The following is a 27,044-nucleotide window of genomic DNA, read 5'->3' on the forward strand; positions in this document are numbered from 1 at the left end:
ATAGATTGCATGTAATTGTCAAGTTGACCCCATTCAATCGCAGACTGATAATAGACTGACCCTGTCTTGTGGCAACATTTACCGCAGGTTTTAGTGACAGTGTTGGTGTGCTTGACGGTCTCATTTTGTATCAAAAAAATAAATGGAGTTAGATAATGTTATCTTATTGGATAGAACTGTTACAAACATTTACTCTGAGGATGAAATTTGCAGTTTAAAAAAGGAAATAAATGGTTCAAATGTTTAAAAAATGATAAACGCTAAAAATAAAATAAAATAAGATAAAAAAATCACAGTAATATCTTATCGGAAGTAAAATACTGTAATAATAATATATTGTGGGGTGTCTGGTAGTACCCATCTAGTGGACAGATAGCTGAATATATCCGTTATTTATTTCTCCCAAAATATTTGAAAATTAAAAGAGTCAGAGGGGCACATTATATGAGACGCTATTTAATTTCATTTAAAAATGTGTGGGTGTGCATAATTTCTGGGCACATTTACAAAGGCACCCCTGGTACCACCACAATTACAATCCAATTCTGAGCAAAACACTGCACTCTCTAGCTTACTCAACCACAACTGCTCTCTTCATATATATTTTTTTAGATAAACCAGGCAGACGAACCAAGTCTGAGTATTGTGCTTAACAACAGTAATCTCTGATATAAGCCTTAAAGTAAGCAAAATAAGCAACTGCAACAACTTGAAGTAAGATGACTAAGATGGACTGGCTGAATGCTACAAGTTTAGTGCTGCAAACATTATTACCACTGTTCCTAAACCAAGGGAAAACACTGTTGCACAAACAAGAGCTTTTTGGAGGTAAACATTTCCCAGAGAATTTAATCTTTAGACCTTTGTCCCTTTGATGGAAACATACAGAGTCCTTTCAAAGGCTCCTAGTCCCTTAGGAAAGTTCCTATGGTGGAAACACAGCTTTACAGAGCAAAAAAAGGAGTGCTCTCCAAAGGTGGATTGGTATATTCTTTGTTCAAATGCATTAATTCCAAATTATATTATTTTGATTAAAGTTAATCCCTTAAATGCACTAGATGCTATAGTCCCTGCACAAGCTGGAAACAATGGTTTGTACCATACTACTGGCAGCACAGCTTGTAAGTGTGCCGGTACCTTTGTAGGAGCAATAATTCAACATTCTAGAAACCAGCTAAATCCTTGATACGCCTCCTCAGAGCAGGTGTATCCTATTCATATTATCTTCAGGGAATACTGCACTCAGTACCTTGTACCAACAGTACACGTACCATAAACAATATATGACTGGCTCTTAAAACTATCACAGGCAAGTTTCAGCCAGAGGGATTAAAACAGGGTGGATTCACACCTATCCAATCAGCAACAAGATCTTCGGGAGGTTTTGCGGTTTCCATGGAGATCAATAGTACTACTCAAGAGCGCATGATCAATCTGGTCCTCAGCAGCCAGAACCTCCCTGACAGCTGCCTCAAACGCAGCGGTGACATTAGTGTCATCTTTAGCACTGGTCTCAAAGTAAGGGCAGCAGCCATTCTCTTCACACCAGGCCCGCGCTTCATCCTCCCCAACCTCCCTCTGCTCCATGTCTATCTTGTTGCCCAGTACCACAAAAGGGAACCGCTCGGGGTCTTTGACGTCAGAGTAGTACATGAACTCCTTCTTCCAGCTGCCCAGGTTCTGAAAGCTCTGCAGGTTGTTCACGGCAAATGTGAGCAGGCAGCAGTCGGCGCCTCGGTAGAAAGGTGTACGTAGTGACTTGAAGCGCTCCTGACCGGCTGTGTCCCATATTTGAAGAGTGACAAGGCGTCCATCCACTTCCAAGTCCCGATTAAGGAACTCCACGCCGATGGTGTGGAAAGACTGGGAGTCAAACCGGTCTGTGACATAGCGGTTCATCAAGGAGGACTTGCCCACTCCACCATCTCCCAGTAGGATTACCTTGAGCAGCAGGTTCTTCCCACTCATCATGCCACCCACCCAACTAGGCCTCCTCACAGGGCTAAAGTCCTCCCCACTTGGTGGTAAACTGGGGTGAACCTAACCTAGAAACAGGAAGGGTGAAAACGAGATGTGGAAATTACTGCTGGTCATTGGGATATGAAACATAATGACTTCTCAGAAAACATTTAAAAGCCAAAGCAGTCTGTGGGTTTGTGTCCGCTGATGATTCAGAGTAGGTAATTAGAGGAACAGTCAGCAGCCACAGGATAACTGTTATAACTTGGAAGTAAACCTTTCTGCGTAATTAAAACCACATGACAGAAGTGTAATGGTTGACTAGCTTCAGGGACAAAATGACGGGGTGAAGGACCGAGATGTCTTCCAAAGGTCTCTGGCGTAGAAAAATACAGGGTAGCAGACAGCCCTGCTGTTTACGACATGAAACTATAATACTGGCTAGTCCACACATTATGCACTACAGTGAACAGATGCCAACTACAGATTAGGAAGTAAAAATTAAACATTAAAGAAAACGGGGTTTTTTTGTAGTACATCATGAGGAAAACCCCGACACCACAACCGACTGACCATAAATCCACTCTGTACAGCACCACCACTGCACCTGCGCAAACCACAAATATGTACCAGCTTGCCAAACTGTGGCTATTGGAAAACAAAAACTCTCGCTGAACTCTCTTGTCGATGCTGTTTGTGAAACTGTCCGCAGAAGTGCTTCAGAGAAGAAGTTAAATTGGAACCGAAACAGGTAAGACTTCTAAATCACGCCATGCGAGACAGTAAAGCGGTTGTAATGTATACCGGCTTAGCAACCCTCCCATCAAACTAGCAAGCTAGCCGACTAGTCTGATGCCTTGTTGACATTCCATCCCGGTCAGGCTAACCGTTAGCTCTAATTTATATGCGGCTCAGAAGAGTTTTAAAAAGCGACGCAGTTACGACTATTGCAGTGGGCTGGTGTTTTCAAAACTGAATGCATATCGTAGAAACATTTATTTCTACTTACCCTGCTTCTGGTAGGTAATATTGCGTGGCTGTCCCGCTACCCTACATCTGACTGAGATTCAGTGTCGTGACGTGCGCGCCCCATCGCGGACCTGCACGTGCACACCGCCCAAGCAAAGCGGGGTCCTAAAGCCCGTAAAATGAGCGGATACCCCAAATGATAAACAAACGGAAGTAAAAACTTAATCAAGCATTGCATTAATACACTAAATGCTAGTAATCTTAGTAGGCATCTTAGTAAAAAACATCATTTATATGCTTTGCTTTTTGTAAAATGAATGGATAACAACAATAATGATATTTTAGCGTTAGCCAAATAATTTTGGAAATTATCAGTACTGTTAATTTAGGGCATCTGTGACATAAATCGTACATTGGGTCGTGGGTAATCGTTTTGCTAAGAACTGTAAGTTTGTAACATTTTGCATTTGAGTTCAGTCTGAATAAAAGCTGGATTTATGAAAAATGTGCAAGAATTTTAGTAAATCTTACTATTTGCTTTGTCTCTTTCTACTTTGTTGTCCAAGCATAATTTACTTATTACCGATTTACTGATTATTTTCCAACCCATTTAAACCCAGAGCTGGACTTAATTTCCCTTCTCTAACAGTGGTTTAGTGACAACTATTCATTCTCTGAGATAACTAACCATCCTTCTTTTGACACATCTACTTGATGTGATGAAGTGGCCTTTCTGTCTCTCAGTAAACAAAACCAGATGCTCTGACCTGACAGTTGAGCTGATGTGGTTTTCACTTCAGGTCTGCTAAATGTTACTCTGGATGCATTTCATGGCACTGACCTCACAGGGGTGGCCCCCTCTGCTAATCTCTGTGTAACCATGATGTGAAACTGACTTCTGGCACTTTTTACTTACACAAAAATCTGAGAACTGAGTTCTATTGTGAGACTGATATTATTTTTGAAGATCAAATTATACAAACTCTTCAACTGCTCATTCCACTGTTGAAGTCTAAATATCTACCGTAGACTTTAAAGTTCCACGTTTGACCTGTGAAAACTGAAAACTGGATCATGATTGGTTCCCCGCCTCATTCCAAAGTCACAAAGTCATCTTTTAAGTATGAGTTTTAAACTCTGGCCTAATTTAATTTAACTTACATTAAACATTAATTTGATTTACATTAAATTTAACCGATATTAATTTAACTTACATTAAATCAAGTCAACCGAAAAACCATCCAATACTGGACACACAAAGCTGCCTCCTCATTTAGAGCAAGCTAATGGCTCAGTCACACGAGCCATTAGCTCATGAATTTCTCAGTGAAATTTCTCCCTTTAGCAGAAACTACGAACACATCCTGCAGTAACAAGCTTTATGCAAACGTTCTTCTGCACAGTCAAGCTCAAACCTCAAAAATGTAAAAGTAATAAAAATGCTTTTTTAAATGGGAAACATCAGATTTACACTAACATCCAAATCAAGATCTGCCAGTGTTGCACTGTAGTTAACAGCAGTAAAGGCGAACTCTTTTCTACTCAGCAAGACTGATGGCAATAAGCTGGCAATCTGTCTGCATTTATAAATTAGACAACAGTTATTAGCAAACCTTTGACAACCTCTCTCGGAGTTGGTCCAGGTCAGACTGTGACTGTTGCAGAAAGGTTGTCTCCTACCAGGTGACCTATGCAATCGTCTTGTGATCAAAAGTGGTCGTGAGAGTGCAACACCCTCAAGCTCTATGTAGCCATTTAGTTACCACAATCTCCAATTGGTTGCAGAATGTGACAAAAATTCAATACAATCACCAGGCAGCCACCATAGATGCAAGGAGATTACTGTCCCTTCCTTGTGACTGAGCCTTTACCTTACTCTGAATTAGGAGATAGCTTTGCAAGAAGTGTACCCACTGTGGCATGATTTTTCGGCTGAGCCGATTTAATGCAAGTTTCCTCAGATAATCTTATTTTAAGACATAAAGGACATGTTATTAATTCTGCTAATGTTGTTTGCTTTTAGAATGACTTTTGTATTTGCTTAAAGTTCATAGAAATCTCTAGGTTTTTTTTTATCTTAAAACATATACTCTATGTTTTTATGTATGATTTGTTGTGTTTGTTGTGGCAAAATCCGTTAAGTATCAAAAGATTCTGAACTGAACCTGTCTGACCCAATCTTACTCCCGGGCTGTAGGTGGCGCTAGAGTGAGATATTTTTGAGACCTAGAGAAGAAGAAAATCAGGACTCTACAAAAAAAAAAAAAAAAGAAGTCAGCTGTTAACTGATGTTTGGGGCATCTCGTTAGCACTGCTCATCAAAGCGAGCTTACGTGAAAAGTAGCGCTAGATGTTTTATTTTGTAAGCTAAGAAAAAAGCCCCTTTCACGTGTTTCCCGCGGAGATGATGGTAGGAAACAGTGTGAATATTCCGATGTTTCTCCATACTCTGAAAACACTGGCTCTGTAGAGTAAGTCGCTGGATTGTTTGCGTAGCGGATCGCATTTATACAACCGCATTTATAAAGAAAAACAATCATACTGCTGTCCCTACACAGTAATGTGGTGTTTATTTTGAATTTGTGTGTCTTTGTTCAATTCACCCCTGCAGATGGCGGGTAGGAGCAGACTACTGCCCTTTGCTTGTCTGGGGTTTTTCGGGGTCCTGTGCTGGGTCTGGGTCTCCTTTGCCTCCTTTCCAGATGACCAGGTGCTTCCCCTGGAGGCCTTGGATGCACTAGACCGAGGAGCCTTTCAGCCTCAGAGTGCTCTCTCAGAGATGGAGTTTTCCTCCGTGGTTTCATACAGAGGACCAGGGAACCGCGACCGTCGCAGTAACAAGGAGCTGCCCATTCTCCTCTGGTGGAGCGGTGGGCTGTTCCCACATTTTCCAGGCGACACTGAGCGCATTGACTGTGCCACGTCCTCCTGTCTGGTCACGAGCAATCGTAAGGTACCCGAGATACTTACCCTCCTAAAACACCTTTCATGAATCTCCTGCCTTGGACAGGAGGAAGATGCATGTACACATTAATAATAATTAGCTTCTCGGGTTGCTCTGCAACTAATCTTGGGTTTGATCTTGAAAGGTGCAGCTGTACAAACGGACAACATCTATCATCTTTTATGGGACAGACTTCCGGGCATATGAGGCGCCTCTCCCTCGTCTCCGCCACCAAACCTGGGCACTGTTCCACGAAGAGTCACCTATGAATAACTATGTCCTCTCTCATGGGCCGGGAATCCGGCTGTTCAATTACACCGCTACGTTTCGCAGGGAGTCAGACTACCCCTTGACCCTTCAGTGGCTTCCTTCTCTGGAGTACTTGCTGGAGCCTGTCGCTGTGTCCTTGGAAGAGAAGAACCGCCTGAGGAGGGAGGGTCTGGCTCCAGTGCTCTACATGCAGTCTCACTGTGATGTACCATCAGACAGAGACAGATATGTAAAGGAGCTCATGAAGTACATAAAGGTAAAGTGCAGAATAATTCAGCTGTGTAATAACCACAGTCAAAGAGATTATGGTCCTGTGTTTTTTGTTTTGTTTTTTTTAATGAAAGATATAGCGGTCCGTTACCCTTAATGTTTTTTTTCTGCTTTACACAAATGCCGAGATTCTTTCTCAGTGGTAAATATCTCTTCTTATTTTATTACGCACTGCACAGCAGATAAAAATCACTAATCTTTGTGCTTCCAATTGCAATAGCAAATGTGTAAATGTTTTGTATAGAAAATACTCAGTGGAACAGCCAAATCTGTCATTGTGTAATAATTAATCTGTTCCCAGATATGCCCTAACTGTGTCTCCCATCTTTCCAAACATTATCTCTGTGTAGATCGATTCTTATGGGAAATGCTTGAACAACAAACCCCTACCAGAATATCTGGAGGACACAGCCACTGCTACCGGTGAAGAACCAAAATTCATGAATTTTGTGGCGCGCTACAAGTTCCACCTGGCTCTGGAGAATGGCCTGTGTCCAGATTACATGACTGAAAAGCTGTGGCGGCCTCTACACCAGGGGTGCGTTCCCATTTATCGAGGTGCCTCCGCGGTGGCGGACTGGATGCCCAACGACCGCTCGGTGATCATCATAGATGACTTCCCCTCACCCCAAGCTCTTGCCGACTTCCTCATACATCTGGACGAGAATGACGATGAATATGCTAAATATTTAAAGTTCAAGAACCCCAGCCGCATCACTAATACTCGTTTGCTAGAGTCACTGAAGACCCGCGAGTGGGGGGTGAATGACATGAGTAAACCCAACTACCTGAATGGATTTGAATGTTATGTATGTGACCAGGAGAATGCTCGATTAGCTGCAGAGCATGCACGTAAAAAGGCCCCTAAGACAAATCAACCACCTCGGCCTAAAATGGCTAATAACTCTCACATGGGTTGCCCGCTCCCCAGTCCGGGATATGGAGACGTCAAAGACTTACCTTCAGATGATGGGTGAGTTTGTCTTTAAATGAACAACAGCACCAGGTGTGAACACAATTTTTTTTTTTTTTTTTTCCCTGCACTGAAATGTGAACAATAATGTCCTGCGGGGAGTGAAATCGGTCTGTTTTAATAGTCTAATTAAAATATCCTCTGTGATGAGCCTAATCTGTTTGTTTATCTGTCTGCAGATGGTTGCAAATATGGCCTCAGGATTACTGGCAGAGCCTCGACCAAGCAGAGGGGCTGGAGTCTCTGATAAGACACAACGAGTCAGACCCTTCTCTGCTGTGGAAGCACATCCAAAGCATTGCTGTGAGCAGAGCCAAAGGAAAACACTGACACAGGCCTTGAAACAAACAGAGGATGGAGTCCGTCCAGGATTATAGGAGTGCCCCAGATTATGTATTCCCCCCTCTTGTTTAAATGAGGGAACGAAGTACACATTGCTCATAGTTTTGCACCCAAGCCAACCCCACCCCCTTTTTACCCATGTGAGTAGTTTAGTTATCCTGAAACAAATTTTGCTATTTTGTTGAGCTGACATTAAACTTTGCCTTCATCCCACGCTCAGTAATGGGAAAATAACATTCTAGACTTTTATAAGCGAATATTTTCCAACCGGTTTTATCACCGTAGCTGAGTTTCCATTATATTGCCCATAGTTAGTATTAACTACTTGGAGGACCATTGTCCCAAATGGGCACACTCTCATGGGATGCGCCTTTTCATTAGACTGGGGCAGAGCCAAAGACTTGTCCTCTGTACCGTGGGAGCTCTGCCTAACTGTGTGTGAAGACCATCAAGACGGTAGCCAAATGACTGCATCAGCTTCTTTACAGTTACTCAGCAGGTAGCTGATGGCTATTAGCTAAAATCCCATTTAGATGCAAAGCTATTGTGACTATGCAAGGAAAATATTATTTTGCCAAGCAGAGGAGAGGTGCAAATGTAAATTTAGTACAACCTCGCATTGGGATGTTACCAGAGTTCTCAGGATCAGCTCAGCTTGGAAAAACTCTGATTTTTATGTTAGAATATCACCTTGTCTGACAATTTTCTGTTACATCATTTAGGATCATGTGCAATAACTACCAATCATTCTTTTCTGAAACACTCTTGACTCATGTATCTGGTAGCAAACTACTTTTATATGACATGGATACACCAGGATTATAGAAATTGTTTTATTTTGCTAACAAAGCATCATACATGCAAACACTATTTTGTATCAAGAAGAGCAAAAATTAAGTAAACATTTTGTAACCAAGTTCTTTTTTTTTTTTTTCCTATTGTTGCTAAATTCTTGTATCCCTCTCACCAGTATTAATCTGTTCACATCCGTGTGTGATGTTGGACAGACGTATCCTTCATAGTAAACCGAAGCAGATAAAGCTTTCACCACCATCAAAACACAACACAAGGTTTTAAAATATGTCATTATCAAGTTTAAGAAATCATACTCGCCGGTCACTTTAAGCTACATTAATCAGGAGTTCAAACAAATGCAGTGCAAACTTTGAAAAAAAGAGCAGTTCTCGCTTTGTGCGCGAATTAACATGACAGAAAGGAGAGAGAGAGGAGGTCTGCGAAGCTCTTGATGATCAGATGGCCCTGTAGCAGGTCTCGCAGTGGACTTTCCCACCATGCAGGAACATACTGTGGAGAAGGTCTCCCATGGGTTTCTTACACATATCACACTGAAAGATAAGAAAACCACGTGATAACGCCTTGATGAGAAATGTTTGCAGGAAAACGATTTGAGCCACAAAAACGTAATTATCTGGTTAAACTTGCCTGGACTGGCAATAACAACAAATATGATTATTATTATTTAGGAAAAAAATTATTCATTGTATCTGACTAAATTACCTTGAAGCAGGAAGGATGGCAGTTGATGTTGAGGTGCTCAATGGTAATCTTGGCATCATTTCCCACCTGCTCTCCGCAGTATGTACAGGTAGATGACGGTGGGATCCTGGAGTAGCTGATTGAGAAAAGATAAGTTGATCACTGAATCAGGAACAGGTACAGTGCACTGAAGCTCAGTCTGGTTGAATAACAAGATATTTGGAGTCCTATGTGAGGGAAATTAATAAGTGTAAATAATCCTTGCTCAGCCGCTTAATGAGCAGGCTTGGTGAAATTTCTGCCCTTCTGCTTGCACGTATCTAGTTTTGTCAGTAGCGGAAATAACAAAGTGGGGGAGAAAGAGCTGCGGCTTATAGCTGTGGTTGCGGCTTTAAAACGCGTTTAGGGAATAGTCTTGTTTATGGAGGTGCCGTAGGGATAACCAAGAGGCTACACATGCTCAGCACTCGAAATATGTAACTGAAATATGTCAAATAGTGTAAACGGTAAAACAAATGCTAGTAGTTGCGATAGAGATACTAAAAGAAGAAGGTGAAATGTAAGCACCATGGCAACCCCCACAGACTCACATGTTAAAATAATAAAAAGGAAAAAAACAAAACGTGTTTACAACCTGGTACAAAAAATGTTTGTCTTTTTTATCTCCTTGAAAACTGCAGGTGCTCAGTCATAACTGCTATCTGTCTTCGAAGCAGAATCTCAGCTGATTCATGTCACTGAATTTCTCAACTGTGTCTACAGAATCTCTGTTTTTTGGAGCATTTTTTAGTCTGCCAAAATTGGATAAAATATGGCTTGCTTTGTGATTAATTGTACCAAACAGCAAGCCAACCAAGAAGCCTGTGCTCAAGTTGTTTTTCATTTGTTGTGTTTTTTAATTAGGTGAATTTCTAATACTCTTTTATTTTTGTCAGAGCTTATTAGCAGGTATCCAGAATTGTAAAATAGAGTTTATGGCTCCAACCTGCCAAACAGGCTATCAAAATACTGTCAATTTTGAATACAGGAAATAAAATGTAGCCAAAATGCCAAACAAGCATTTTAGCCCTTGCATGCTGTTTGAAGCCAACTTGACTTAATGTGACAGCAGTAAAAATACCTAAATATCATTCTCCATCTATTCTCCTCTGCTTATCCTTGTCATAGTTGCAGGGGGGCAGGAGCCTAGCCCAGTGTATGTATGTATGTGTACATACATATATATATATATATATATATATATACACACACACACACACACACATACATACATACATACATACATACATATATATACACACACATACATACGTGTATATATAGTTCAAACTTTGATAGAGAGACGTCTAGGTCTGGTTCAAAAGTGAATGTGCAGTATTTTCCTACCATAGGTTAAAATGTTGCTCTGTAAGATTTATTCCTGAAACATGTTCAGATTTATAAACAGTGATTCCAGCTGAAGTACTTGAACTGTGAGAACTGAAAATGGACACAGTAGCAGCAGGTTAAACTTACACAGCTAAAAGGGTTTGAAGTGTAATTAAGAAGGAGTTTTGAGAAACCCATGAATACAGTTTAAATGACGTTAGTGGGGGGAAAAGCTGAACTGCCATTTAAAGAGCAAGAAGTGAAAGCAGTTAAAGTATTGAGAGAGGCAGAGCTCAGATTGTGTTATTACCTGGAGTAAAGAGATGGGCTGCTGTAAGAATAGCTGGTGGAGCTTGAAGTCAGGTAATCTGACCTACTATTGGAAACAAGATCAATGAGTAAATCATCATGAGGGCAGTGCTTGCAGTTTTTTAAAGAGGTATTTTATATCAATATGGCAGTTGACTGTAAATAATTTATTGGCCCCACCTATTGAGCGTGTCTCTGGGGTTCTGCGTTGCATTGACATACTCCTTCACAAACACAAACGGCCTTAAAGGAGAGGCAAAAGGTGGGTTAATACACATAGCTAAAATATATACACAATTGTGGTCAGAGGTTTGCATATACTCATCATGGGTATGAATTTCATGATGATTTTTTTTTTCAAGGGTGGAATGATTGCATGACATACATCTTTAATGTCTTGAAAAAAATTGGATACACAACATAAAGATTTTAATAAGTAGTCCTAAAGCTTCAATGCCTTTTAACTTGACAAGCCAAAGCTCGCTAACTTCTCATTAGTGAACATGACTGACTGGTAGTTTCTCTTTGCCAGCATAAAAAGGATTTGTTTTAATAATACTCATTGGACTGACAAATACTCAGATGTTCACTGAGTTCCTTGGACTTTTCCATTGTTCCAAGAAGGAGAATTGTAGATTCACATAAGTTGAGAGCGTCTTTGGAAGCCATTTCTAAACAACCGCAGATTCCAGGTTTATCAGTTCAATCACCACTTTGCCAAAATCCAGAAGAAGACTCAAACTATCACAAATTGCTCCTGCTCCAAAATCGACATTTTCAAACTTGAGTGAAATTTGCGGTTGTCCTCATGGACAGATCAAATGCTTTTAGGAGAAAAAGATTTATGGCCAGACAAGACAAAGATTGAGTTATTTGGCCATAATGATGAGAGGTATATTTGGAGGAGTCAAAGGTGAGGCTTTCAAACCTAAGAACACTGTCAAGCATGATGGTGGTAGCATCATGCTCTGGGCTGGTTTGCTGCTAGTGGTACTGGTACACTGCACAAAGTGATTGGAATAATAAAGGAGGACTACCTCCAAATTCTTTACCTTTACATCCAACCAACAGCTAGATGGATTTAATGTGGACACAACTGGCTGTTACAACAGGACAATGATCCCAAACACACATCAAAACTGGTTTTGAATGGATAAGGCAGGCTAATATTATGGAATAAGCTTCCCAAAGCCTTGACCTCAGTCCTATTGAAAATTTGTGGAATAGGATTAAAAGCTGGGTCCTTGGTAGCAAACAATTTAAAATAACTCCAATTCTTTCAAGAAGAGCAGTCACATATCCAGCCAGAATTATTCCAGAAGATTGTTCATGCCTACCGAAAGCATCTGAGTGTAACTGGCTAAGGAACATTTAACCAAATATTAGTGGACGTGTATGTACATATGTCTGAGCCTGTGTATGTATACTTTTCAACAGTTCAAAGAAATAATTTAAAGCCCCAAATTATCTTGACGTTTACACCTGCCATGAGTGTATTCAGGATTTTGACCACAATTACATATGCTGTCAATCCAAATTAAATTTATAGTTTGTACAGTCACTCACTTTTTGGTTTCAGGTTCTGGGGTTTTGACTCTCTGCTCCTCTTCTCTTCTGGTCCTGGAATAGGTATCAAAACTGGAGACATGCAACGTGCAGCAACATTAGTCTCATCTTTTACTCAATGATGGCATTACAGTGATGGGTTATAGAGAAAGACCCCACATCTGTCAAATGCAGCCCAGGAGATAATCACTTCTGCCACTGCTTGTTAATGACAGGCTGGTTAACGGGCTGTGATTTGACAAAAGGACATCTCTAATACACATCATTATTCTGACATCTGGAGGCTGATAATTAGAGGGAAGGAAATGAGGGCAAATTGAAAGACAATGGAAGAGCAGATCTTGTCATTCAACTTCAGTAATAGAGTTGAAATGGAAATCTGTCTAACCGGGTGTCATGATGGAGTTACGGGTAACTTTCACGGATAACTTTCAGTTGCTAACCATTTTCAGTTACGCCTACTAAAAATGGCTGCGTTACAAAGAGACAAAAGCAGATCCAGAAGGTGAAAGCGTAACACAAACCCACACGTGCTAAATATTCGATGGCGTGCATTTGTTTTTAGATGCATTTCATAAAATAACCATTTATTCCACTCGTTGAAGAACAGGTAAATGTAAGTTTCATGCAACACCGCACCATTGCTCAAATTTCTAGAGGCATGAAAGGATTTAAAAAGAAAAAAAAGGGCAAGCCAGTGTTGTTACGAAAGTGAGAAAATCAACAGACGAGAGAGAAAATAACCCTCTGCATTACGCTGTCTGACTTTACAAGATCATAAACTTACCGATCCATGGAGGGCTCAGGCTCACTGCGTATCTCCCTGGAAAGTAAAGAAAACAGTGTTAGACTTTTATAGTAGGCTGAAGCAGTCAATAAGCTGGACGCAATCCAGTAAGCGAGACCGCTGCATTTTTAAAAAAAAAATGTGTATGAAACTGATCTTTCTGGCTCACAGCTCCACTAGGGTCACAGTTTATTGACCAGCTGTGGTCTGCTTTATATAGTACTGCACCACTGCCTGATCTGAGGCCCTCCTCCCAAGCAGTGTGATTGTAACCTCCACTTATACATCTTCTCATGCTCTTAACCTGAGCCCTTCTAATCTCTACAGTTTTCAATCTCAATACGCAAAAAAACTCTTTTCCCTACCTGATGGTAGTGATGGTTGTGACCGTTTGTGTATCCTCAGTGCTACAAAAGAGACAAAATTCCTGCATTATAATGAGTTTGTACAGGTAAAGATAAGACAATATTAAAGTTTTAAAAGAAAAAAAAAAGAACAAGCTGAAAAAGTTAATTATTCTCCGACTGAGCCGGGAGGATGTTTCATCTTGTGTTCAGCTTTCTTTCAATTAAATGCTTGACAGCCACTGAATTTTAAGGTGCTATAATCACATCCTACTAAAATAGTTTCCAAAAGGTGCTTTAATGTGCATTTAATGAGCTCAACCATACCGAAGATACCTTCCCTGCTCCTCTTCTTGCTTCTCTTCTTCTTCTTCGTCGTCGTCCTCCTCCTCCTCTTCTGTGGGGATGGTATAGACAGTTGGTGATGTCCATCGGTCCCACGGAGAGTCATTCTCAAGGGACCTTGAAAACAAACAAACAAAGACATAGCAGCATTGGAAGATGGCCGGTTCACATGATGTTTATTCTTCCAAAGACAAAAAAGGTAGAGGGGGGAGTGGGGGGGGGGGGGGGGGGTGTTTACCTCAGTTGTGAGGGAAAGTTGTAACAAATATATGTCTGACCCATTTTCATCAGCGCCAGTGCACAATGTCTTCCGACTCGGTGAGCAAGGCGCTGCAAGAGTCTCGCTACTTCACCGCGGTGAAAAGGGAGGAGGTTACAGAAATAAAAAGGAGCCAATATCCAAGATCACTTACTTCCTCTCAAACATGATGACTGTCTGTTGATCTTCAGCTTGGCCTTCTGCTTCTGGTTGCGCTTCTTGGCTGAGAGGGGAGAGACATTGAAAGGCTTTTAACACGCAATGGACACGGATGGGTGAAAGTAGATGAATGAAGCACAGAGTGTATAGTGTGGGGGTGCAAAAGTACATCAAAGCATGTCATCACCTCTCCTCTGTGTTCGACTCCTGGACTGTGTTGGTTTCCCATGACCGCTGAGTGCTGATGTTAAAACAGCCAAAGTGGGGAGAGATAGCAAGAGGGAGAGGGGGAAAGGATTTGGGAATTGTGACAGATGAAGCACATCAGACAACGCTCAAGCAGGAAGGTTTGAGAAAAAGATTTCTGTGGGTCTGCACTTTCCCTTCCACTCCCATTTCTCAATCATAGATTCGTCACAGAAGTATGCAGCTGAGTTGGTTCAATACCTTGTTTTGTCAGTGTTGAAAGGGATGATGTCATCTGCAAGGGACCGCAAGGCATTACTGCCCATACTGTCAGACACACAAGAGAGAAAGCCATCAGCATGGCTCACTCACGAGTATTTCTTTCTTTCGTTCTTTTTCTTACATTTGCAGTTTAGTTTCCTATAATGAATCATTTCAGGGGCAACTTTGTTTCAGGTGCCAGAGAACGTTTCTACAGATTTCCCAATGGCAGGCAATCTCCCTTTCCTCACAGTTCCAGTGTAATTGGTGTGTAACTGTATGAATGGGTGCATAAAAAACTCATTGTGGAGGACTTTGTAGAACCCCCTAATGCTAAAAATGTCCCCAATACTCACAATATTAATTTTTCTTAAGCTGAAACATGTAAGCAATAACAAACTTATTTTGTTTCTGAGCACTTTTCCATTAAAGCAGGTAATGCACTAAAATTAAAATTAAAACAGAAAACAAATAAGTAAATCAGCTTGAGCATGTCAATAGATCCAGACTCCTGGTGCTTCTTGCATCACATCTACTGATTATGAATAACAATTCTCGCATTAGCTTACAAACTAAAGCAGTTGTAGTAATGAGGAAACCGTGTGCTAACATCGGCGCCACAAACAGAGGTTACAGTATCGAAAAAGGGAATTTGCATTATCATTCCCGTACCTGTTGATGGAACTATCAGAGAGGGGCTGGCGCAGGTCAGAGGAGCTGGAATAGAGAAAAGTGTCTCATAATCAGAAACTGCTGAATTATGCATGCTGAGATACTATCTGTCTTGCAGGAAAACAGTCATAGCTCCAAACCAATATGATTACCTGTTAGGGGATGTGGTCCCTATCGGATATGGATCAAATGGATCAGCCGAGCTGAAAAACAATTTCACACTGATTTCACTCTCAATTGTCAGCGTTGCCCATCTTGTGTCGAAGGAATTCTGATCACATTGACTCATAATGGAAAGATTTAATGCAGTTTGAATGGTAAATAGAAACACGGAGGGACGTGGGGCAAAACTCAATAAAAATCAGAATCAGGATGTTGCTGACAAATGGAAACACTATTCCACTGCTGAACAGCAAAATCTGCGGACTTCAGGATTTCTTCACCTAAGATTAACCCTTGAACAATTACACCAACCCGGTCATTTATATTACCGAGCTGGAGTGAAACCGTGTGTTATTATTTACTATTTTTAAGCACACTGGTTTGCATGTGACATGTGACAGTAAATAAACTACCTTGATTTAGTGACTACGGTTGTCACTGTTGTCACACGTGAGCTCCAGGGATCCGCATTGTCCTCTTCACTGCACAGCGGTGAGATAGAAGTAAGGAGGGCGGTACGGATGAATGGCATGATGGGAAGAGAAGAGAGGGCAAGTAAAGGTTAGTGTGGTTGTTCTCATACACTATTTAAAATGTCTGTCCTTTAGTAAAGCTCAAGATGCACTGAACTATTTAGCAATCACAAAAACCATCTGAATAAAGCACAGACTATAGCTTTGTATGCTGTCATGCTTTTTTAGGTAATGATCACAGTTTGGTCATTATAGTGACTCTGTGTCTCTGTGGGGTTTGCTGGCAGCATAGCTGCAGGCAGACTTGTTATAAATCATTACAAGCCGTGTGTATGGAATGCATTTCTTGGAAGGAACAGTTCTGCATAGATAGATAATTGTTTAAGAGCAGCCTGTCATCTCCCGCTACCTTTGTGTTTCTTTGGCTGTCTTGTCTGTCTGCTTCTCCTCCTCTTGCTGCATGCTGAGGCTGGTGGAGACAAAACAAAGCAGCAATACTAATCAGTACAGAGCATTCCCTTCTATTTCCAGTCGTGCTGCAGATGAAAGCTGGCTTTCCCTTTCAAAGTCAGTCGTTTCAGGAATTTGAGACTTTGGTTCTATTTAACGTGGAGCAGGAGGTTAAAATAGAAAATGCCAAACGGGAGCGGAGCCCTGCTTTGTGGATCAAACTGAAGGAGGGTTTATCAAAGTCTTTCAACTCAGCAAGCCGGGATCTTATTAATAATAAGGATGCATAAGCAAGGAGGGTGAGATGGGAGGAGAAGCCGGTCTGTCTCTTTCTCACCTGTGTGCCTCTGTGCCTCTTACAATGACATCATTTGCCAGAAGATCCAGAGTGCCGCTGGTCTTCACTGGGTTTGGCTTACTAAAGACATGAAACAGAAAATTGAAATATGGGGGAGAGTTCTCTTGAAACTCTACATCCAACTCTGGAAAGGTAAGCTGAGGTGGTATTTTGGTTTGCTACTGACAAGGAAGTTATTTTTACTCTTTTTTTTCTTAGGAGAAAGAATTCTTCCTCTACCTGTCCATTCCACCAAGCAGATCCTGACTCCAGCGTCCTGGGCTGGGGGGAACAGGTTCTGCTGGCTCCTCTGGACTGCAGATGTAGAAAGAGGAGAGGAAGAGGAAGCAGAGAAGTTGATGAACAAAGGGGGATTTACGATTCAGTGGAGATTTCAGAGCTAGAACAGGCCAGTTGAGGTAAAGGACGGGCAGATTATAAGAAGCCCAACAGTGCCACCTTGTGAGAGCTATTCAAATATTTGCCACCGTGACAACTTTTTAATTGCGCAATTGTAACAATGTATTTTTAACAAACCCATCACTGAAACCCAGGAGATCGTCTGTTATTGGTTCACAGTTGTTGAGCTCTGAATCTGGCTTCTGTTCAGCACTGCAGTACAGGAGAGGAAAAGATATATTAGTGCACCTGCTTTGGCAAGAAAGCATATATCTCTATATCAAATGTTTAAGTGCCACACTTAATCAGGCATAATTAGAGACACCCCTTGGTATCAGGCTTTTTGAGCGCCTGAAAATGAGATGTGCATTATTTTGTAATTACTTTGAAGTGAGCTCAGTGGCAGTTAGCCCTCATCAGTTTTCTTGCCAACACTGCTATGACAATAATGAGGAAGTTGTTGGTTTTATACCTGTTCTCTGTGGGGTGATCGTCCGCTGAGTCTCCTTTTTGGTTTGCCAGGGCTTCCTCATCATTCTTAAAGCTACTGAGGAAAAAGAAAAAAAAACAAAAGCTCTTATTATCAGATGGCATATTGTTGAGGCTGTGGGAACTAATGTGTCACTGCATTTCTGGTTTCTCCGGCTTTCATCTTTCTCTTCTGGAAGTACCTGGATGAACTGGTGTCGAAAGAAATCAGAGTGTTGGACAGAGCAGGGAGCGTGTCAGCAGCGGAGCTGTGAAACAAGATGGACAACAAACACATCACATTCCAGAGCAGCTTTGAATTACACATGTGAAAGAATGAGAGCAAACACACCTAAACAAAGAAAACCACTTAAACCACTGAAAGCATATTTTCATAACAACCATAGCTTTGCTTACAAATCATGCTCGAGGCTCATTATATACGTAGGTAGTTTTATGTTATATTGCTGGAGTGGTAGAAGCAGTATTAAGAGGTTTTACTTAAGAAAATAAAAGTAAAATTACATCCGGAGAAATATTTCCAGCTAAAACAGCTTTAAATACTCCAAAGTAAAACTACTCCAGGCAGATGAATGGTCCCTGTGAGGTTTTTATTGCTGTACTCTACATTACTGGAGCACTAGAAAGGACACATTAATGTGCAAGGAGAATTTTACTCTTGGAGCTGGTCTAAGTGGAAGTAATTTAGCTTCCGTTTCTAATGTTTCTTAGTGTGATCTTTAACAATCCACTGAATAAAATTATACTATGTTGATCTTTGTCTGTAAAATACCAAACCAAATGCCATATAAAGCAAATAGTAAGTTAATAGGTTATATAAGCTTAAATAAATTTTTATGCGCAATTATAGATCAACACAGTTACATTAGAGTGCAAATTCATTCAAGAGCTAGTAACATAACACCTGAGTTTATTCCATTCCACCTGTTGATGCTACAAAATGTGCCAGGACTGAATGGAAATCTGACCTTGGTTTTGGAGGCAATTTAGTCTGTGGCTCTGGTTCCATTTTGGGTTCAGGTTTTGTGTTCAGTCCAGATTCTGTTACAGCAGGCACTGGGACAGGTGACTTGGTGACAGTGGAGGTTGGGACAGAGGACACTTTAACATCTGATTTTTCAGGGGTTGAAGCCACATCAGGGGACACAGGAGCAGGCGACTTGGTGACAGTAGAGGTCGGGACAGGAGACACTTTGACATCCAATTTTTCAGGAGTTGAAGTCACATCAGGGGACACAGGTGCAGGTGATTTGGTGACAGTGGAGGTTGGGACAGTGGAGGTCGGGACAGGAGACACGTTGACATCCGATTTTTCAGGAGTTGAAGTCACATCAGGGGACACGGGTGCAGGTGATTTGGTGACAGTGGAGGTTGGGACAGTGGAGGTCGGGACAGGAGACACTTTGACATCTGATTTTTCAGGAGTTGAAGTCACATCCGGGGACACAGGTGCAGGTGACTTGGTGACAGTGGAGGTTGGGACAGTGGAGGTCGGGACAGGAGACACGTTGACATCCGATTTTTCAGGAGTTGAAGTCACATCAGGGGACACAGGTGCAGGTGATTTGGTGACAGTGGAGGTTGGGACAGTGGAGGTCGGGACAGGAGACACGTTGACATCCAATTTTTCAGGAGTTGAAGTCACATCAGGGGACACAGGTGCAGGTGATTTGGTGACAGTGGAGGTTGGGACAGTGGAGATCGGGACAGGAGACACTTTGACATCTGATTTTTCAGGAGTTGAAGTCACATCCGGGGACACAGGTGCAGGTGACTTGGTGACAGTTGAGGTTGGGACAGTGGAGGTCGGGACAGGAGACACGTTGACATCCGATTTTTCAGGAGTTGAAGTCACATCAGGGGACACAGGTGCAGGTGATTTGGTGACAGTGGAGGTTGGGACAGTGGAGGTCGGGACAGGAGGCACATTGACATCTGATTTTTCAGGAGTTGAAGTCACATCAGAGGACACAGGTGCAGGTGATTTGGTGACAGTGGAGGTTGGGACAGTGGAGGTCGGGACAGGAGACACTTTGACATCTGATTTTTCAGGAGTTGAAGTCACATCCGGGGACACAGGTGCAGGTGACTTGGTGACAGTGGAGGTCGGGACAGTGGAGGTTGTGACAGTGGAGGTCGGGACAGGAGACACTTTGACATCCAATTTTTCAGGAGTTGAAGTCACATCCGGGGACACAGGTGCAGGTGATTTGGTGACAGTGGAGGTCGGGACAGTGGAGGTCGGGACAGGAGACACGTTGACATCCGATTTTTCAGGAGTTGAAGTCACATCAGGGGACACAGGTGCAGGTGATTTGGTGACAGTGGAGGTTGGGACAGTGGAGGTCGGGACAGGAGACACTTTAACATCTGATTTTTCAGGAGTTGAAGTCACATCCGGGGACACAGGTGCAGGTGACTTGGTGACAGTGGAGGTTGTGACAGTGGAGGTCGGGACAGGAGACACGTTGACATCCGATTTTTCAGGAGTTGAAGTCACATCAGGGGACACAGGTGCAGGTGATTTGGTGACAGTGGAGGTTGGGACAGTGGAGGTCAGGACAGGAGACACTTTGACATCTGATTTTTCAGGAGTTGAAGTCACATCCGGGGACACAGGTGCAGGTGACTTGGTGACAGTGGAGGTCGGGACAGTGGAGGTTGGGACAGTGGAGGTCGGGACAGGAGACACTTTGACATCCAATTTTTCAGGAGTTGAAGTCACATCGGGGGACACAGGTGCAGGTGATTTGGTGACAGTGGAGGTTGGGACAGTGGAGGTCGGGACAGGAGACACTTTGACATCTGATTTTTCAGGAGTTGAAGTCACATCCGGGGACATAGGTGCAGGTGACTTGGTGACAGTGGAGGTCGGGACGGTGGAGGTCGGGACAGTGGAGGTCAGGACAGTGGAGGTCGGGACATTGGAGGTCGGGACAGGAGACACGTTGACATCTGATTTTTCAGGAGTTGAAGTCACATCAGGGGACACAGGTGCAGGTGACTTGGTGACAGTGGAGGTCGGGACATTGGACGTCGGAACAGTGGAGGTCGGGACAGGAGACACTTTGACATCTGATTTTTCAGGAGTCGAAGTCACATCCGGGGACACAGGTGCAGGTGACTTGGTGACAGTGGAGGTCGGGACAGTGGAGGTCGGAACAGTGGAGGTCGGGACAGTGGAGGTCGGGACAGTGGAGGTCGGGACAGTGGAGGTCGGGACAGGAGACACTTTGACATCTGATTTTTCAGGAGTTGAAGTCACATCCGGGGACACAGGTGCAGGTGACTTGGTGACAGTGGAGGTCGGGACAGGAGACACTTTGACATCTGATTTGTCAGGAGTTGAAGACACATCAGGGGACACAGGTGCAGGTGACTTGGTGACAGTGGAGGTCGGGACAGTGGAGGTCGGGACAGAAGACACTTTGACATCTGATTTTTCAGGAGTTGAAGTCACATCCGTGGACACAGGTGCAGGTGACTTGGTGACAGTTGAGGTTGGGACGGTGGAGGTCGGAACAGTGGAGGTCGGAACAGTGGAGTTCGGGACAGGAGACACGTTGACATCTGATTTTTCAGGAGTTGAAGTCACATCCGGGGACACAGGTGCAGGTGACTTGGTGACAGTGGAGGTTGGGACAGTGGAGGTCGGGACAGGAGACACTTTGACATCTGATTTTTCAGGAGTTGAAGTCACATCCGGGGACACAGGTGCAGGTGATTTGGTGACAGTGAAGGTTGGGACAGTGGAGGTCGGGACAGTGGAGGTTGTGACAGTGGAGGTCGGGACAGGAGACACTTTGACATCCAATTTTTCAGGAGTTGAAGTCACATCCGGGGACACAGGTGCAGGTGATTTGGTGACAGTGGAGGTCGGGACAGTGGAGGTCGGGACAGGAGACACTTTGAAATCTGATTTTTCAGGAGTTGAAGTCACATCCGGGGACACAGGTGCAGGTGATTTGGTGACAGTGGAGGTCGGGACAGTGGAGGTTGTGACAGTGGAGGTCGGGACAGGAGACACTTTGACATCTGATTTTTCAGGAGTTGAAGTCACATCGGGGGACACAGGTGCAGGTGACTTGGTGACAGTGGAGGTCGGGACAGGAGACGTTGCAGTGGTCGACTCAGGGGACTTTTGATTAGATGATATTGGGGGTTTTGATGGTGGCGAAAGATCAACCAGAGGCGTTTTAGTCTGCCCAGACTCTTTGGGTTGTGGCTCTTTAGAGGCTACTTGAAGACAATCTTTGATTAGTTCAGGGAGGGGAGCAGCCACCTTGGTGTCAAAAGTTGGCTGTTCTTGTGTAACAGACACTTGAGGGGTCTCTTCTTTTGCAGGCTCTGGGGTGGCCTTCTTCTCCAACTTTGGAGCAACCGGCTCATTAACACTCACAGCAGCAGCTGTCTTAGTGCTGGTGTCAGCACTGTAAACCACAGAGATAATGAATCAAACTCAAATCACTTGTTGCACTGGAAATAGAAACATGGTGCGGGATTTACATTTTCTGAGGTTCGGGCGCAGGCTTGGATGCAACAGATGTGACAGGAACAACAGGGGATGGCAGCACAGCGCTGGCAGGTGCAGGAGTCTCAGAAGGCTCATCATCATCAGTAATCTCCACCCTGCACATTTTTAGTCAACCACATGATGGCACAAGTAGAAATGCATGCAAGTGTAGAGCACATATTTCACATATCTTTTCTTTTTGCCTCTAGGAAAAAGGGCTTACCTTGTAGCCACAAATGCTGGACTGCTATTGCTGAGCGATGTGTCAGGCGTTTCTTGAGACCTTAGAGTTTTGAACACAAAGCCTGTGTGAATGCCTCCGTAAGTGCTCAGCAAGGCACGTCAATAAAAAGAATTTCCCACTGCATGGGAAGTTTTAAACATATGCACTGTTCTTTTATGAAAGCATTACAGAAACATGCTGTATCTCAAGATAAGCATTAGAATAGTGGCATGAGAAAATACGTACTCGTATTTCTTTGCAGCTGAAAGCACGTAAGACCGTTGCCTGGCTGCAGATTTCGTCAGAACATTACTGGCTTTCTCCGTCCTGCAGAATGAATCAGAATAATGTTAATGTAATCTCTTTCCCGGGTGTCTAACTTCAGGACGCAAGGAGAGTCTTACCGCTTCTCCAGCTCCTCGAGGCTAAGCTGGCCCTCCTGTTTCTCTGCAGCAGACCGCACAGTGTGGGGGGCTCTGAGGAACAGAAGCACAAACATGCACCTTGTGAAAAGACTCTCATCCAGCTGCCAGCAGTTAAACTGGGAATCTGAATTTACGTTTGCTCACATTTTCTTGTAGGTCTCTGAAGGCTTTTTGTTGAATTGCGGTGTTTTGCTGCAATAAAACCAGATAATAAGTAATGGAGGAAAGGTCAAACTGCTTGTCGAAGCTGTGTGGTTCAGCTGCTCTTACCTAAAGCCGTTAGATGGTGAGGATGGAGGAGGCTTGTCCACTTTAGTGAAAACACCCCTGAAGAAAAAGAAAGAAAGTCCTGAACAAGCCCTTATTTCTTTATACAGTTTGTGTGTGTGTGTGTGTGTGTGTGTGTGTGTGTGTGTGTGTGTGTGTGTGTGTGTGTGTGTGTGTGTGTGTGTGTGTGTGTGTGTGTGTGTTTCTTTTTAAGTGTTCACTGTGATGGTGACTGAGACTCCACTTTGGCTGACTAAAATCTCTGTTTTATAAATATATATGTTTTTATATGCTTTGTGGTAAACGTATTTTATAACCCAGATGGTGGTGCTCAGAATATCAGAAGCCTTTCTCTTACCTGATAAGGTATCCGGATGTTGGCTGCCTAAACTCAAAACAGAGACTTGTTATCAGCACAGTCATGTTTCAAAGAACTGCAGATAAGCCTATGACATTAAAAACCTGGGTTTACCTCTCCGTGTCAGACTTGGTTGGTGGCGGAGTAGAATTTGTTGGCGAAGACACTGGACTGGTGTCAGCAGGGGCTCCGCTCAGACGGCTGGCTTTAACTTCTGCTATCCTGCAATGGAATTTGGTTTTATCTTATTTTCATTTATTTCCTATGTGACAGAGTACATGATAACGGGATGATGGGTATCGTGCTTAAACAGGGGTGTTTACCATGGTTTCTCCTCTTGCGTTTCATCCTTAGAGTCATTGCTGCGTTGCAACCAGCTGGCGTCTCCCCTCAGCCTTGTCCGGACCTTGGTGGTACGCAGCACGGACGCTCTGTCTCCCTCTGAGATACAAACATGTGCATATCACACACCCGCACACAAGCTCACATTTGAGATATGATACACACTATATGCTGCATCATAATGACAGCTTAGTAATTGTCTGCTTGATAGCTTCTAAGATATACAGTCCCCCTTTGAGCCAGAAGACACTATATCATCAACCACTTGTAGTTTGCCTTAAATCAGGGTAATAAGTGAATTTATAGCCAAGAGCCCGGCACAGATGCATAATACTCCCAGCTTTTATTGGAGGAAACACATCATCTCACATTAAAATCAAAATCTGCTCACCTTTTGACATGCTTGTTTCACGGGGTTCTCGCTCTCTTCTTTTTTCTCTTTTCTTTGCAGGCCACTAAATTATAGATAATTCAGAGAGATGATTGGCATCTTGTAAAAATTAGGCGTATGATGTGAGCAGCGAGTTGCAACTTTGTTCCCACACTATGTCCCCTCCCATTGAGAAACATGTGCTGTGTCAAACATTCCTCAGTTTCATCCTTAAAACATGCAGACGATCCTGTCTGTCCACTTTCCGAAATATGCAGCGATTGACCAAATATGAATGGACGCAGATAGGCATTCTGTGTATCTGACACTCTGTAACAATATAAACTGGCCCACATAAGATTAACCTGATTACACAAATATCGCTTTCTATTCGCTCATTTCCAAATGAACTGAGCCTCAGCTATTTAGGATCAGAAAACAGAAACGAGTTGCTCAGAGGCAAGCCTACGTCCTCAGGGGAACTTCAGTAGAAAGGGGAAAATACTAATGAAACAATCACAAGTGTACCCTTATCTGAAAGTAGACACAGAGTAGAGCTTATGCAAAACTGTGGAGTATTGTTAAAGTCAGAATGCAAATATCACTTTTTAAAAAAAGTCCTTCCTTAGGCTGTGAATTCATTCCCTTTGGAGTAAGTCGGCGCAATATCTCTTGAGGATTTTCCTGAATATTGGTGACAAAACAAACTGAGGGCTCAGAGACCATATTTATCTTCGGTTTAGCACATCAGTCTATAAGAGATAAATGATTAATGAAAGCCAATAGCATTTTAAAGCAAGCCCCGAGCACGATAGGAAGCAATCATGGCAAAGAAACATCCAGAAAATGAGAGGGCAGACACTCATAGTGAACACTTTCAACAAACAGTTTATATAACCCAACCAATCCGATCACTCTGACACTTTTAAAATACACAAAATATCATGTCATGAATAAGTGAACACCAGAGTTCCTACCTGCTGTCACTTTATATCCAGCACAGGAAGATTTGTTGAGGATCTGTGTCCTAGTGAGTGTGGTTGGTGTGAACAGAGGAAAAGTCTTTCTCTGTCTAACAGGTGTCTCAGCCCGACGTATTAGCCAACAGGTACAGGCGTGAGCACTAACAAGCCCAGCCAGTCAAGGGAGGTAAATATGGGGTGGAGCAGCGTGTGTTTGTCTATCTACTTGTGTGTGTGTGTGTGTGTGTGTGTGTGTGTGTGTGTGTGTGCGTAAGAGAGGTTGCTAAGAATTAATTTCTGTTTACTACATCTGGGCTTTGTTCATGGATGACAGCAAGCACATACCTGTCGCACAGGTGGCTGGCAATCAATGCTTAGAACCAGCAAGGCATAGGGGCAACGACAAGGTGCACTGCATGGCAAACATAAACGAAGTGACACACAGCAACATCTCCTTTGGGAAACACTCGTCTCATGCTCACTGGGTAGGACAGCCCAGGAAGCACAAGCATTAAAACAAGAACAAGAACACAGCACAGAGCCGAGATAATGAAGAGAAACAGCGGTCGTCAGAAAAAATAGAACACAAGCTTGGAACATTCTTAATTTTATTCTTAAAGCAAAGGTGTTTTATACTTTCACGTGTGTTTCTGTGAAGGAAAAATCATGAATGCTGGCGTGAACATTGAATTTCTTATATAAGCTCTGGTAAAGGTCATTTATGGATTACCCTGTGCTTTGCAATACGCAGGATATCCTAGGAAGAAAAACAAATGAAAGCCCATTGTAAACAAACTGTTTGCTCAATCCGAGCGACTATATCCATGTTTGTGTAAGAGAAAGTCAAGGATGTGCCTGCAATTGTCGAGCAATTTTTTTCTCCTACAAATGGCAAAAGAACACTTTCTGAGCATTTGGCCACAGTTTCAACTTTCTGAAACCACACTGTGCCTTAGAAAAAGCACAAAAACCCCATAAACAGTCTGTGTACATATTTACGAGGCCGTTTCAAAATCACAGAAAGGGTGTAGATAGGTTTCACAACACGTCACAGAAAGTAGGTGGAAGAGGAAATTGGCAATTCTGAATGCCAAAGTGTCGCTCTGGCAAGCACACTTGCAAGTGTAAATGCTAACGTGTATTATTCACCTGGATCTCTCTCCCTTGTTCCCTTGTAGAAGAAACCAGTCAGACGGCCTTGCCCAGTGGCTCTGACTCTAGCAAGTGAATCATTAGGGTGCTGCTGCTCAGAATTAAAATGAGAATGCAAAGTATCTGAACATAACCCCCACCTTATTCTCACCACACCAAGACAAGGAATGACAGAAATGCTGAACAGGGAAAAGACAAACTTAAGTAATGTAACCAATGCATTTAACGCAGTGAAGCACGTCAGTGTCGACGACTTCATTAGTATCTCAACTTTCTCATTTCCATGTAGGAGATGGATGTGTAAATATTAAGATTATAGCTGTGTTTTAGTATTACCCAGCCCATCATTGTTTTTAATGACAGTGCTTGAATAACACAGAGTCTCCCTGACTCATCAAAGCACACGCCATGCTTATGACACCCAGCACCTAACAGCTGAGTGACTGGAACCTGTGGATGTTAATCTAGTTCACATGATGTCATATCAGAATTTTATTAGACTGATGTGCATGCATTTACCTGTGCACTGAAACCACTACTGGTGGCTGCGTTTATTTCTCCTCTTATATCAGAAATGGTGCACTCACATTCTGCTAATTTTCTCCTCAGGATGTCGTCCCCGTGGACAACAACACAAGATAC

General features: G+C 42.8%; 3 protein-coding genes across 9 annotated transcripts; 1 reads left to right on the plus strand and 2 right to left on the minus strand.

The window, feature by feature from the left end:
- Positions 1–440: 440 nt before the first annotated feature.
- On the minus strand, positions 441–3,103 carry rab9b (RAB9B, member RAS oncogene family). 2 transcript variants are annotated; one of them, XM_026190609.2, is made up of 2 exons: positions 2,969–3,103; positions 441–2,045 (listed from the first exon to the last, which is right to left on the minus strand). In XM_026190609.2, exon 2 carries the CDS (start codon positions 1,969–1,971, stop codon positions 1,360–1,362), a length of 612 nt encoding a protein of 203 aa, XP_026046394.1. In that variant the 5' UTR covers positions 1,972–2,045; positions 2,969–3,103; the 3' UTR covers positions 441–1,359. The 2 variants fall into 2 exon arrangements, with proteins under 2 accessions (XP_026046394.1, XP_026046413.1); XM_026190628.2 differs by lacking the exon at positions 2,969–3,103 and adding an exon at positions 2,533–2,660.
- pofut4 (protein O-fucosyltransferase 4) lies at positions 2,570–8,643 on the plus strand. Of its 4 annotated transcripts, none has more exons than XM_026190561.2 (5): positions 2,570–2,710; positions 5,540–5,881; positions 6,018–6,398; positions 6,763–7,385; positions 7,565–8,643. In XM_026190561.2, the coding sequence occupies exons 2-5, from the start codon at positions 5,540–5,542 to the stop codon at positions 7,713–7,715; spliced, it is 1,497 nt and encodes a 498-aa protein (XP_026046346.2). In that variant the 5' UTR covers positions 2,570–2,710; the 3' UTR covers positions 7,716–8,643. The 4 variants fall into 4 exon arrangements, with proteins under 4 accessions (XP_026046346.2, XP_026046329.2, XP_080163232.1 ...); XM_026190544.2 differs by lacking the exon at positions 2,570–2,710 and adding an exon at positions 5,197–5,338; XM_080307106.1 differs by lacking the exon at positions 2,570–2,710 and adding an exon at positions 5,197–5,338 and having other exon boundaries at positions 6,024–6,398.
- znf185 (zinc finger protein 185 with LIM domain) lies at positions 8,547–25,445 on the minus strand. 3 transcript variants are annotated; one of them, XM_080307072.1, is made up of 32 exons: positions 25,266–25,445; positions 24,310–24,373; positions 23,900–24,017; positions 23,691–23,798; positions 23,577–23,603; positions 23,222–23,278; positions 23,096–23,143; positions 22,931–23,002; positions 22,773–22,853; positions 22,527–22,586; positions 22,297–22,419; positions 18,759–22,220; positions 17,973–18,038; positions 17,774–17,845; positions 17,440–17,514; positions 17,143–17,217; positions 16,903–16,983; positions 16,525–16,584; positions 16,056–16,124; positions 15,633–15,683; positions 15,481–15,525; positions 14,809–14,874; positions 14,549–14,602; positions 14,357–14,425; positions 13,926–14,060; positions 13,620–13,661; positions 13,255–13,290; positions 12,468–12,539; positions 11,082–11,144; positions 10,903–10,968; positions 9,246–9,360; positions 8,547–9,073 (listed from the first exon to the last, which is right to left on the minus strand). In XM_080307072.1, exons 2-32 carry the CDS (start codon positions 24,317–24,319, stop codon positions 8,978–8,980), a joined length of 5,574 nt encoding a protein of 1,857 aa, XP_080163198.1. In that variant the 5' UTR covers positions 24,320–24,373; positions 25,266–25,445; the 3' UTR covers positions 8,547–8,977. The 3 variants fall into 3 exon arrangements, with proteins under 3 accessions (XP_080163198.1, XP_080163201.1, XP_080163194.1); XM_080307075.1 differs by having other exon boundaries at positions 10,903–10,965; positions 17,774–17,848; XM_080307068.1 differs by having other exon boundaries at positions 17,774–17,848.
- Between the last annotated feature and the right edge of the window lie 1,599 nt (positions 25,446–27,044).

Source organism: Astatotilapia calliptera, chromosome 2, assembly GCF_964374335.1.
Source record: "Astatotilapia calliptera chromosome 2, fAstCal68.1, whole genome shotgun sequence".
NCBI lineage: Eukaryota > Metazoa > Chordata > Actinopteri > Cichliformes > Cichlidae > Astatotilapia > Astatotilapia calliptera.

Coding starts and splice junctions, on each gene's coding strand:
- rab9b (XM_026190609.2), bottom strand. CDS start 1,971: ATGATGAGTGGGAAGAACCTGCTGCTCAAGGTAATCCTACTGGGAGAT.
- pofut4 (XM_026190544.2), top strand. Junction 5,882..6,017: donor TGGTCACGAGCAATCGTAAG/GTACCCGAGATA, acceptor TGATCTTGAAAG/GTGCAGCTGTACAAACGGAC. Junction 6,399..6,762: donor AGCTCATGAAGTACATAAAG/GTAAAGTGCAGA, acceptor ATCTCTGTGTAG/ATCGATTCTTATGGGAAATG.
- znf185 (XM_080307068.1), bottom strand. Junction 23,799..23,899: donor ACGCAAGAGGAGAAACCATG/GTAAACACCCCT, acceptor ATTCCATTGCAG/GATAGCAGAAGTTAAAGCCA. Junction 12,540..13,254: donor CCTGAGCCCTCCATGGATCG/GTAAGTTTATGA, acceptor GCATGTCTCCAG/TTTTGATACCTATTCCAGGA.